We start from the raw sequence: 14,796 nt of genomic DNA on the forward strand, positions 1-14,796 counted from the left end.
TTTTAGTCTGTGCAATACACATGCGTGTTTATTATACATAATTAAAATTTCATATATAAATAAATATTATATTTAAAATTAATATGAATAATTATTTTAAACAGATAAATTATATTTTAAATTTATGATAAATAATTTGTATTATGAAAAAAAATTATTTTTATTTATTGATAAGTTATTTTAAAATATTAATATTTAATTCATAATAATTATGATAAATAAAAACTGAATTACAAAAGAAGTTAAAAAAAATCTCTACAAACCCTCTCGTTGAAGAAAACCCCCTAAAAATACTCTCGTTTAAGATAAATGTTCATGTTTAATATATAGGGGTTGATATATCTATCTATCTCTCTCTCTCTCTCTCTCTCTCTCTCTCTCTCTATATATATATATATATATATATATATATATATATGGAGAATGATCCACTTACTTCAAAAATAAATCTTGATGAACTCATTTCATTAAATAATTTATAGTCTATAATAAATTTTAATAATTCTACCATTGAATTAAAAATTCTTAATGCATAAATTAAGTTTAAATTTTTTTTAAAAATTTGAAAATCATATGATATTTCGTTATATATAAATTCAAATCAACATATAAAATGATTTTATGATTATCCATCAATTTGAATTTATGAAACAAAGTATCAAATAATTTTTTTTAAAAAAAAAATTGTAGACTTAATTTATGTGTTGAAAACTTTTAACTTGACAGTTAAATAATTGAAATTTGATGTAAATATGAATTATTATGTGAAGTAAGTCTACCAAGACTCACTCTTAAAGTAAGTGGATCCCTCTTTTATACTATGAAAATGTCATTTTTATAAAAGAATATGAGAATGTTCAATTTCAACCCTTAAATTAAAATAAATTGATTAGATAATTAAAAGATAATAGATACAATTACCATGTATTGCTACTATCGTAATTGCATCTATCATTATAGTTGTCATCATGACCATTAAAATCACTTATACCACCACCACCATTGAAATCGTCGTTACCACCATCACCATCACTGTTACTATTGCTATCGCTACCACCAATATTGCCAAAAATAATGGCAGCAACAGTGATGACAGTAGTAACAATGACGGTGGTGATGGTGACAATAGTTATTAGTGGTGACAATGGTGCTAGTAATGATAATGGTGGTAGCAGAAACAACAGAGGTGATGGTGACGGTGTCAATGGTTGTGCTGGTGGGGATAGTAGTTTTTTATTACAATGACAATGGTGAAGACGAAAATGATATAGACAATTACAATGGTGTGGCGGTATGTGGTAAACTTATTTGTAATCTTTTAATTTAAGCCAATAATGATAATGACAACAATGACAACATCGATGGTGGTGATAATGACGTTGTTGGTGATAACAATGATATAGATAATTATAATGGTGTGACGGTATATGATAAGCTTATTTGTAATCTTTTAATTTAAGTCAACGATGATAATGACATCAATGGCAACCTTGTTGATGGTGATAATGGTGTTATTGGTGAAGGTGGTGCAATAATGGTTATGACAATGGTAATGGTAGTGGTAATAATGATAACAATAATAATAGTGATGGTGATAGCGATAATATATTGCAATAGTGATGGTGATAGTTGCAATAGTGGTGGTTAATTAGGGATGTTAACGGGGCGGGGTGGGTACAAGTAGTGACCCCGCTACCCTCCCCGTTAGATAAATATTTGTCTTGTACCTATTCCCATATTTGTGCAAGTATTCGTTGAGCGAGTATCCGCATATTTTTTCAATATATGTGGATATCCACAGGTACCCGCAGATATTTAATAAAAAAATATTTAAAAATTATTCAACAAAATATTTTAACCATGCATCTCAATTATTTATATAGTTTTGTTTCTTTTAAAATTAAGTTATAAAAATCAGCATAAAAAAAGGTTTGAATATTATAACCAAAATTTAAATAAAATGTACATAAAAAAGCTTGAAGATTATAAAATTCAAGTTCAAATATTCTTCACAATTATACTAATAACAATAAGTGGATTTAAAACCTGAATTTTAAACATTCAATCATATAAGTTTAAAGTTCAAACAATAATCGTTAAAATAAAATATTTTGATTACTCATTAATCAAAATAAAAGATAATAAAATACAATACTTCACTATTATAAGCCCATACAAAATCCAAATAAAATCAAATTTATACTAGTTCATATAAATTAAATATTAACATGTATGGATACTATGATACTCGTACCCTCCCTTATAACATGCAGATATAAAAAATATTCATACTCATTTCTTGTAAGTACCTAATTATGGTATCCATTTTCTACTCATTGTAGATTTTATCCATGGATACCCATAGATATAGATTTTTTTGACGTCTCTAGTGATGGTGATAGTGACAATGATGAGAGACTACTACAATGGTGATAATACATGGTAACTTTATTTGTAATATTTTAACCTATGCCCTTTATTTTAATTTAAGAGTTGGAATTGAATATTGTAACACCCCAGTTTTTATTTCATTTATTTTATTTTATTTTATTTTTAATTGAGGGTATTTTGGTAATTTCATAAAAGTATAGGGGTGATTTAGTAGTTTGGAACGGGTTGTTCCGGAATTGGAACTGGCCGTTCCAAACTACCAAAATGCATGTTAGTTTGTAGCCCAGAACAGGTCGTTCTCAAGTTGGAACGGGCCGTTCTGGACTACTAAAAACTATCTTTAACTCTAAGTGGGAACGAGCTTGAAATGGGCTATGGCAGTTGTGAGTAATAAATGCACACCAGAACAGGCCGTTCTTGTTTGAGAACGGGCCGTTCTGGGTGTGATTTTTGCCCATGATTTTTAGGGTCCAGAACGGGTCGTTCCGAATTTGGAACGGGCCGTTCCGACGAAGCCTGAGGCTTATAAATTGAGCTCTCTGCCACTCCCAAAAAGCACACCTCTCATTTTCTGATTTCTTTTCTTCTGCTCTCTCTTCTTTTCTCTCTACTTTTTGCTTTAGACCGAGGGGAACCTAGCGAGGGAGACTAACCAGATCTTGTGTAGGTTCAGCTTCTACATATCCATGTACGGGGAAAAAGGAGATTATTTATATGTAAAGTTACATGTGGGAATTGGGTAGAGGAAGAGCCCTTAGGATTATGAGAAATTTTATAATTATTTCTGTTTGGAGAATTATTGGTCTCATTTGATTCTGTATATATTTAGGACTATGAATATATGATTTATTTGTAAAATGATGCTCTGGGGGAGAGAACGAAATTATAGAAAAGTGCATGTAAGTTAGGTTTTGGAAAAATTAGATTATTTCTGTTTGAGGAATTAATGATACCATTAGATTTTGTGTGTGTTGAGGATTAGAAATATATATTTAATTTGTAAGAATGACGATTTGGGAGAGAGAACGAAATTGTAGAAAAGTGCCTGTGAGCTAGGTTTTAGAATAATTGGGGGTTTTACCGTTTATGTTAAAATTATATTAAATTGATAATTCTATTGATTATTTTATTAATTTATGAATGTTATTCTTATATTAATTGATAAGAATTGATGATCTAAATGTGAATTGGTTGAGGGATGTGTAAACCCTTATTTTGTTGGACTTATCTGTTGTGTATGTGATATGAAATTGTGCATGGAATTGAGATATGAGATGGGATGTTGTGTGGATATGATTATGACTGTGATTGTGGTACCTCACACTAATGACCAGGGATGAGACGAACATTGAGTAGTGATGCTTCAAGGACGAGCGTGCCCCTGGCATAGTGTGGGATGAGTGAGACAATTAACACGCATCACTTATGTTAAATATGGCAGTCCTGGCATAGGGTTAATTGCAAGAGATTGTGTGGATTGTGATGTGATTGTAGTTCCTCACAATAATGACCAGGGATGAGACGAACCTTGGGTAAGTAATGCTACAAGGACGAGCATGCCCCTGGCATGGTGTGGGATGAGTGAGGCAATTAACCTGTATCACTTGTGTTAGTTGTGGCGTGGTCTTGACATAGTATTAATTGTAAGATTTATGTGGATTGTGATGGATTGATGTAATTGTGAATTGAGATGTGAAGATGATGAATGATTGATAAATTATATATATATGAATGCTTGTAAATATTTTATTAAGCAACGAGTTATGATGAGATTACATTTGTGGTGTGTTTGTATGTGTTTTGCATATAGGTATTTTCTTTTCTCACCGTATAAATTGTGGATGTTTTAGGTGAGGAAGATCCGGCTTCGAGTGACATATAGAATGCCAACAGTTGAATTGTGGGTATGCTCTGATATTGTGACATCGGGGCAGAGGATTTTTAGGACATAGATTTTTATATGGATTTGGAATTGTAATTATTATTTTTGAAAATAATTTGTTAACTTCTGCGTTTCATTTTTATTATTGTGGTTATTGAAGAATAATTTTGAAGATTCTCATGTGAACCCTTTTACCAAAATTGAAAAATTTATTTGTAAGTTTTCATTATTACAATATGTGTTGGAGTAGTAAGGGTGTCACAAATATTCTCATTCTTACATAAATTTGATATTTTCATAATAGACGCTCCTTATAGTTTAAATTATATTCAAGTTGATATTGCATATAACTTAAATAGTGAAATTTTGACTCTCATAATCATACACTCCCAAGGTTCTATCTTTTATCTCTTTTAAAGATACATTTCACATTCTAATTTTATAAATAACACAAAAATTTCTTTTAGATTGTATTTAGATGAGAAAATTTAAAAGTTGAGATATTTGAAAATTTAATTGTTTTGATTAGATAATTTAATTCAAATATCTTAAATTTCAATTACTTAATTTAGACAACACAACTTAATTTTCAAAAAATATAAAAAAATTATTTTTAATACATGTTTAAAATTTAAATGTTAAAATATTAAATTTTATTGAAAATAAATACTAAGAAAATTTTAATAATTCAAAAATTTTAACAATAAATAATATTTAATAATTAAAATAAAATAAAATATTGATAAATTATATATCAATATTGATGGATAAAAAAAAAGACAAAAGAAACCATACAAAGAATAATAAGAATAGAGAAATGAGAGATATGGCACAAAAAGAGAAAAAGAATACGAGAGAGAAGATAAGAGAAGAGTGTGAGAGAGGAAAAAGAGAGATAAGTAAGAAAAGTGAGAGAAAAGATTAAGGGGAGAAAGTGAGGAGAAATAGAATAACTAAAAAGTCATACAATATCTCAAAGATAAGGATGTTCATTAGACTAGATCACAAAGGTAAGAGTGTTCATTAGACCAAATTATAAAGGTAAGAGTGTTTAAACTAGATCAATCAAATGAATACAACAATCTGAACTGAATCAATTAAATTAGTTTGAATTTTTTTTTTTGTTTGAGTCTAACTTGAACCAAACTAATTAAACTATATGTTGGTTGATTTAGGTATTGGGTTTATAGATTTAAAATTCGAACCAATCCAACCAAACTAATTGATTTGTATATTATTATTTTATTTTTATTTGGTTAACAATTAATGTGTATGTATCATTTTTTTATAATTATTTTGAAGACGTTTTTATATTACAATATGTAGAATTTTTCATTCCTTTTTTCAAATACTTAAAAGAAATTAAGAAGAATTATATTGCAATATATTAAATGTCATTTTCACTTATTATAATGTATTTGAAATTCTTAAGTAGATTCAAAAAAGAAATCAAAAGGAACTATATTACAAATCTATCAATTCAGTTAGTTTTTGTCGATATATCAATTTAGTAAATGTTGAAAAATCTATTTACTTTGAGAAAAAAAAATATTTTTTTAATTTATTATTTTTAAAAAATTATTGGATATTCAATGAAATAAACCTAATTAACCTAATCAATATTGGATTGGTTCGATTCAGATTAAGTAACAAAAATTATGAAATTTGAACCAATCCAAATTAATCCATTAATTTAATTAGTTCACGTTAGATTTTCATTCAAACTCAAATCAACTCAATTTGTGAACGCTCCTACTCAAAGATTTGGGTGAGAGTGTTGGATAAATGAACTATATATAAATAAAATGTCTCAAAAAATTTGCTCTTCAAAATAATCTATTGAAATTTTTATATTTTTGGATACTAATAAACTTTTTTAAGTAAAAAAATCATAATTAAATACTATTAGATTGTAACATACTCTTAAAAAAACTAAATTCTCTTAATTAAATACCACGTGATTAAACTAAATTCTCCTAATTAAATATCACATAAATTTTTTAATATATAATAAAAGTTTTTATTAATTTTTTAATAATAAAATAGTCTTTTAAAATCTTTTCAAATTGTAATCCAATACAATTTAATTGTTGTTTATATTCTTATAACTTATCTAATATCGTAGTATCTAATATATATGATCATAAATTTGTTTATTCTATAATAACTACTTAAAGTGATATACATATAATATTTATTTATTTATTTTATTTTTATTTATAGAAATTAAGCTATGTACTAATTCACACACATTAATCAACTAAGTTACTAACTAACTTTTTTTTTTACAGCAAAGTTACTAATTAGGTTAGAACTCTTTTGATTGCTTAGTAAATTTTGTTTTACACTAATAATGTTTTTGAAAATCATTTTTTTATATTTTTCTTTTACGTTTAATTCTTCTAATCTAATGTTAACATTCAATTATATTTTTTTATTATACTGTTTTGGTAACTTTCAATTTCATCAATATTTAATTAGTATATTTTTTTTAATATAATTATTAATTACATTTCACTTTTTATTTTTACATTAATTTTTACTTAAATCTCAATGTTAATTACTTTTAAAAAAAATTTATATTTTTAAATTTCCTTTTTTTATATCAAATTTAATTTATTTATAAACTCTTAACTTAAATATATTATAGTAGTGTGTTACCTGTGTCATGTACGGAGTATATGTTTTAAGTGAGTCCATCATGAAAGTATTTTCAATTTTGTTAGAAACATCTTAAAGAACTATAATTTTAATTTCTTATGATATAATAAAATGCAATAGTTAATTATAAAATATATTCTAAGATATTTGGATAAAAGAGTTTTCATGTGTGTTTAACACTGCATAAAACTTTAATAATAAAAGAAGTAAAGTCTGAAAATAAATAGGCATAGTAAGTCTTTACAAAGTTTTCTAAAATTGATGTAAAACAATAAATAAACTTTAAGTAAATAAGTCCAAGATAAACATAAGCAAATAAACTATTCACTATGTCCCAATGTCATCACAACAAATCAGAGGAATCTTATCAAAATAAAACAGAAGTCTAAGTCTTATTTATTGTAGACTCATACAGTCGTACTCTTCTACCTGATTATATAACATGAAACTCAATCATTGAGCGTCAATTGCTGAAGTACTAAAATAGAAATCATGAACCATAAAATCATAGAACAATGGCAGAAAACTCAATTCATGCAATTAATTAAAATAAATAATTTAATCAGTACACACAAACATATTATCAACACTTATTTTCGGGTGTTCACAATCTCTCTAGTCATATAACAAAAATCCTAAAAAATTTAGAGATTGCCTCACTACCTACATTCTTTATACATATATGTATTCACATATGAGATAATCTCACTCACTCTCTTAACTAAGAGGATAATCCTTTGAAATTTGCGGCGTAGTTCACTAATCTAGTATATAATACTTAGATAAAGTCTCCTATACAATTCCTCTCAAGCATGCATCATGAGCCAAAAGCTGGAAAATTTGAAGCCCAAAGAACTAACCCCTCTTACTATTATGATAATATTAGTTAACTTTGAGTTGTATTTTTAAAGTGCATGCAAGATCATCTCACTTAATCCGTCAGTACAGTCTCTCAACTCAACTCATGAACCCATTTTATTTTATTTTTCTAAAAGCACCACTTAGTTTATTTTAAAATGGCAACTAAATAAAATTAATCCAGTTATTAAAATAAACTATATCTCATATATAAAATTGATTTTTAATTTTTAAAATTTATAATTCTTAATTTTTAATCATGATTATATATATAATTGATTTCTCATATTTTATTATTAATTATAAACTAATTAAAATTAGGTGAATGGTGACTAGTAATTTTTTAATTTATTTTTAATACTATTGTGATGTATAATATCATTTTTTAAAAATTGTTTACTTACTTTTTATATTTTGATTTTATTTTTAGTCAAATTTAATTTTGTAATTTTTTTATTTTTAAAATGAGATTACATCTTATAAGTTCTTAAATAATAATACACACCTAAATAATTTAAAATTGTATAAGTATTTGTTAATATGTATATCCAAATGCAACAACTTATTGAATTTTAAGCATCTATAACATAAGTTCATATTACATAAAAACTTACTAAATAAGATTTTAAATAAGTTATTTGTTCAAAAATCTTTAATAAATAATTTTTTCTGTAAATTATTATAATATTAATAATATTATTATTTATATTAAAATATATTATAAAATATGCCTTAATTATAGGTGTATATTTTTAATTCCATATGATTTAACAGTGTATATAATGTTAAGAGTAATATATTGTTTCAATAAGTCGAGTTAACTCGATTTGTTCCGAATATTGTGGGTCTTCATCGAGTTGAATTCAAATTTACAAAATTCATCCTATCAAAATTTCCAAAAGAGTAAAGATACAAGTAAACTATCCTAACCCATCTAAAGAACACCCCTTTATATGAAAATACAACTCCTAGAAATGAAATATCACTCCTAATTAATATAACAATAACATTATTAGAAAAATATTATCTTTTTACAAACTTTCTCACAGAAATTTTTTGTGAATTTTCTTATAATAATAATTTTATAAAAAAAATTAATTTATTTTTGAGAAATAATTTGCAGAAATTTCTTAAAAAAATTATGAAAAATAATTTATAAGAAATTTTTACAAATTTTGCTACGATTTTAATTATCATAAAAAAAATTTCATGATAAAAATATGTAAAAAATATCGTAAGAATTTTCTTTTTTCTTTTTTTTTTCACAAATTTTCTTGCGAAAATAAATTATCAAATAATGCTTATGAGTATTATAATAAATGATAAAAAAGTTTCGCAAGTAATTTTTTATGCGGATTTTCTTACCAATTTTAATTTGCAGGAAAAATTAAAATATATTTGAATTTATAAGTTTAATAATTAAAATCTTTTAATTAAAAATATTATTTTATTAAATTATTTATAAATATATCATTATAATTAATTTTAAATTAAATTACATTAAATATATAAATTTTTTATAAATATGATAAATTAATGATAATGAGTTTTAATTGAATGATAATTTGCAAAATTTTAAAATTAAAAGTATTTACTTAACAAAACATTATTTTACTGAATTATTTATAAATATTTCATAAAAATTAATTTTAACTAAAAATATTAATAAATTAAACATTTATTTTAATTAAATTTATAAAGTGATGAGAATGAATTTTAATTTAATGATAATTTTTAAAATAAAATCATTTAATAAAAAACTATTTTTTAGAATATTAAATATTTTAAGAGTTAATATAATTTATAGTAATATAATTTTGTAGTCCAATATGATTGAATTATTTTTCTTTCTAAGGACATGGTCTAATAAATATATAAGAAAAATTTTCAAGTTACACGTCAATTAGAGATAAGATAATTAAAGAGTATATATAAGTATAGACAACACTCACCTTACAAGTTAATTTTATAAGGTTGAATATACTTATAACCTACATTCTAAGATTTCAAAAGATTATGAATCATGTTAGAGGCGTGGAAACATATTCTTAATGCTTTGAATATAATAATTGAAGAATTATTAATAGTGATTTGACGCTCAACACAAAAATTGCTTGTGCTTTCAAATTTTAAATTTGTAAGAAGCTTTCTGTAATAATTTCTTTGATTTTTTTTTGTAAAAAATTTTTCTACATAATTTTTTGCGAAAAAATTTACAAGAAAGTTTTTTGTGAATTTTTTCGTAAAAATTTTTGCAGGAAAAGATTCTTGTAAATTTGAAAATTGAAAAAATTATATTATCTAGAAATTTTGCAGGTATTACTTGAAGATAAAATTTCACTGAAAATTTTATAGAAATCACAAATTTTATTAATTTTTATACAAAATTAATGTGAAAAGACATGTAATAAAAGAAGTTTAACCGGTGAAAATATAATCCATTGCAAAAGTTTATTAGCAAGAAGCGGAACAAATAGGTTGGACCGGGACAACTTTATGATAATAAAGGACCACTACGCAAGGAATCATGGAGTAATGGTAGAAGTGTCCTTATGTTTCAGTGTACTAGAGATAGAATGGGTGATAAGGATTCTATATACTCAGGATGAGGCAGATCTTCAGCCATCACTTTTCCTAAAAGATTCTTTGAATGCCATTTAATCTTTGTGGCTCGGATCCTGTGACCATCATTAATTGATGCAACTTGACATTCACCTAACCAAAGCTTAGAAGTGAGAAGCATAGGTGAATTACATTTAGTTGAACCAAAATTACTCCACAGAAACGTCCTATCCTTTTCAACGGGTAACAATCCTTATCATTACAGCATCGGAAAGATCTTGAAAAGAATTATGAGCTATATAAAGTTAAGTACAAATTTCTTATATAAACCATTATTGCAGGCAATTCCTAAATACTGAGCATCAGTTTTGGGTTGTTCTGGCGAATATACTACACTCATGAGGCCTAAGCCTACTTGCAAGATGTTGGAAACAAAACAATTCCATAGGGCGGGGGCAGTCTAAACCCGATTGATACCTGCTAGCTACACCGACCTTTGAAATATATGGTGCTGCCTTTTATTGTTATTCCAAATTCCAAAATTCACCCATTTTAATTCTTTATTCGAATCAACCTATTTCAACATTTTTTTTATTTAAACAACAGTGAACCTCAATCAAGTATGCTCAAGATTGTGGTGTAGAACGTTACTTATCACATTCATTGCACATATCACACTCAAAAGTTTGTGGTGTGGAATGATTGTGATTTTATACAAGTTCTACATGTCTGCACCAAGTCTCCGTTGTCTGTACTTGAAAATTAACAAATGAAAATAATTATGAAAAAAACTAAAAGTAAAAAGTGCCCTCTTGAAGAAATTGAAAACCAACAAATTACTATAACAGGAAAAAATAATGGCACGTTATCTTGTAATTGCTTAAAAGAAACAGAGAAAATCCGGCGAGTGTATGCATAATTTCAATTTATCTCTGACTTCACAAAATTTATTATTTTTTTTATAATGAATAAGAGAAAAACTAAAATAAATGATTTTACAGTCTTGAACTAAAGTAGGGATTTTGTAAAGATTAGGATTAGAGTATATCGTTATCATGTAATTTTTTAATATCTATTGTCACAAATTGCTACTGTATGATGGCATACAAATTGTTCTGGTTTGGTCATCTTGACATGCAGAGTTATAACCATTTATAGAAATTAGGCTAATGATGGTTTCTGTCACCTTATTGTCTTTCTCTTGCCCAAGATCAACCATATATGAGTTAAAAAGATATCATTGTTGATGTTCTTTACTTACACAAGTATAAAAGCCAAACAAATGAAAATGGCAGCTAGACTCAACCCACGTGCTAATCCAGAAGGAGAATATATAACTCCACAAGTATTCCTTGTTTTGATGAGGCTTCACAGAACCTTGAAGCTAAAGATAATTATCCCTATACTGCAACTGGATCTTAATAGTAATGGGGCAATCCCTGAAGCCTAAGTTCTGTTTCATGGCAATGCCCTAAGGTAACTGCAAAAGACAAAGCAAAATATCATGTACGATATATATATATATATATAGCGGTACTGCATTTGTTGGTATTTGATGTAGTGATGTACTCCCTGAAACTATTTTTGACATAAGCACAGTGGAGCAATAATAAAATATTATTATTTATTCCCTTATCAAATGGCTCCATCTTTTCTCCCCCCTCACATGGAGGTTCTCCTATAAATGTTGTAATAATTTGAATTATTTGACCACTTGCACGTTACATGATTTTCAGACTACTTATAATGGATGATGCTTATAATGATATGCTCATCTGTTTCCTACATGGCTATGCCATGCCTCTTACGAAATCAAAAGCCAATGCTTAAGCTGCAACTTATGTATTATGGAAAACAGATTGATCACTTGCTTAAGTACATCAAAACCAACATTTTTATTTTGGTCATGTAACTAAAATCAAGCAAAATCTTCGTCATGAGCCATGAATCAAATAAAGGGGAAGAGGGCCCCAACATCTAAAATGAGTAACCTATTCAATAACCTTCCCTCGGAGTAAAAAATAAGAAAAAAACAACAATAATTGTACGAACACAACTGGCCGAGCAGGAGTGTTGGAATGTTGTTCAGGACAAAGTACAGATACAAGATCACCACCAAGCAACATGAAAACACAAGATCTTTCATACGCAATCGAACTGTTCTGAACAATATATTGTGGTTGTTTGTTTTGATGCATGCGTGGAGGTTTTTACACCGGCTAATTTTACATGCACAGAGTTACATAGTCCTCACATACTCACATGCAAGCCGTTGGATAAAAAACTTGGTCCCACTTTAACTTTTATTCAAGTGGTCCAGATTTTGCACATATCTCACATAGTTTGTTTCCCTTTTGTACCTGCTTTGGATTCAGTGGATTTGAGCTTGGACCCACTGAAGACCCTGCAAGTAAGAGAATAAAATAAAGATAGGCATTAGCTGACCTAGCAGATAGAGTGTTGCTCTGCATACGTTCTCATGTTTTGAACCACAGCCCAAATTTGTTGCCTAAAGTGAAGAGGTTGATTGTGTCTATTTACTAAACTACGTGATATCTTCGTAGCTAAAACTAATTACATTCTACCAAAGTAGTTTACAGATTTTACTTTGTTCAACTGTGTATAAACGATTATTGAGTTTTCATTAGCTTCTAAATCCACTAAATGTTCATTCATATGATATGATAGATACAAAGGGTTTAACGGTGGTGATGTACGAAGAAGAGTATATTACACAATTAACCAATCAAAAATTACGATTTATATATGACCTTTAAGGTTTGACTATGTAAAATTGTTAGTGCATCTAAAACTCATATATAAAATAGTAAAAGAAGGGAACGGTTAAGAGCAAAACACAAACAATAAAAAGTTATAAAAACTCTTGGCTATAGTCTTATCAATACTTGCAATCGTTTTTACTGTAGGAAGATACTGATTCTCCCACATCTCTGCTACCCAATTTCTTGGGCCTGTTCAATTCCATGGTTCCTAAGGAGACAAATCATAATTATTCTATTTTATTTCGGCTAGATTTTGATGCCAACTGGCGCTACCCCACCTAATACCTTCCATTTTGTGCTTATAAAAGGAGCAGGCATTGCTACCTCTCAACACATCAGCTCTTCCTTTGAGTCTGATCATTGGACGCTCTTTCCACTCTTTGCTACCACCTATTCAGTTTCTTTGCTCTTCCTTAGTTTCAAACCTTAGACCACCATTCTCTATAGTGATTCTCTGAAAGAAATGGCATCCAGTTCAATGTCAGCCTCAGGGTCGTGGAGTGTTAAGGACAACAAGGCCTTTGAAAAGGCTCTAGCTGTTTATGACAAGGACACCCCTGACCGTTGGTACAATGTTGCACATGCTGTTGGTGGCAAAACTCCAGATGAAGTGAAGAGGCACTATGAACTCCTTGTTCAGGATGTTCAGCATATTGAGTCAGGACGAGTGCCATTCCCAAATTACAAGAAAAGTGGAGGATCTGAGGAGGAAAAAAGGTATCATTCACTTTATACACTAATAGCTTCATATTCCCACATATTGCTTGTCAAACAATGCTAGCTGCTATGTTATCGCTTCACAATACCCATCAAAGTGTGCAAACAAGTTTATGCAATAGTTAACTCTGCAACCAACAATTTTATTTGATCTTTACAATTACCACTCTAATATTTTATTTTACTTTCAGGCTGAGGAATTTGAACATCCAGTGACCCCACAGTGCCATCAACAAGAGCAAATTGATTTTCTAATTTTCATCAACCAACAATTTTAATTTCCAGCATCCTTGTAGTACTACGTGGTGTTATGTCACACATAATTGCTAGTGCAATAGCGTTAAAGGCTATGTTAGTCATAATAATCATATGTCCGGTGATTCCATCTTGTCCTTTCTTGTCGTTGAAACTAGCTAGAAGAGTCAACGACCGTTTCAGTTCCTCATCTTAAATAAATTTATAATTTTATGATATGCTCAATTATTACCATAACGTATATCAGTTACCTTATTCTTGAATGACATAGCAATTAATTAGTTCCCTTGAGGAATCTAATCCCAGTGATGAAGAAACAACAACAGCTGGAAAAATAATTATCAAGAAAAGAGACATTAAACTTTTTACTAGCTAGCAGACCATTTATAAATCACTGTGCTGATCTTGATTCTTTCATAATAGGAAGCTGAAATTTTTCATGCATGAACAGATGAACTCTACGAAACCATTGCCATGACCACTAGAACCCAACAAGAAAAGAAGCGGGAAAGTTTGCTTGGAAGTTCCTAGAATATAGACTCCGTTAAACTCTGTCAAACAAAAATATTAAAATAATAACATGATTAGTAACGAAATTTTGTCATTCTTTTAAGACAATGGTTTAATTGTAAGTACTGCAGTAGCATAAATACTTGCAATGAAATTTTGCCATTCCTTTCAAGACAA

General features: G+C 27.9%; 1 protein-coding gene across 1 annotated transcript; it reads left to right on the forward strand.

The window, feature by feature from the left end:
- Positions 1-13,451: 13,451 nt before the first annotated feature.
- Positions 13,452-14,327, forward strand: LOC109817734 (protein RADIALIS-like 1). The gene is made up of 2 exons (XM_020383073.3): positions 13,452-13,854; positions 14,046-14,327. Exons 1-2 carry the CDS (start codon positions 13,601-13,603, stop codon positions 14,068-14,070), a joined length of 279 nt encoding a protein of 92 aa, XP_020238662.1. The 5' UTR covers positions 13,452-13,600; the 3' UTR covers positions 14,071-14,327.
- The last annotated feature ends 469 nt before the right edge of the window (positions 14,328-14,796 follow it).

This window comes from Cajanus cajan, chromosome 4 (assembly GCF_000230855.2).
Source record: "Cajanus cajan strain Asha chromosome 4, NIPB_CcT2T_4, whole genome shotgun sequence".
Taxonomy (NCBI): Eukaryota; Viridiplantae; Streptophyta; class Magnoliopsida; order Fabales; family Fabaceae; genus Cajanus; species Cajanus cajan.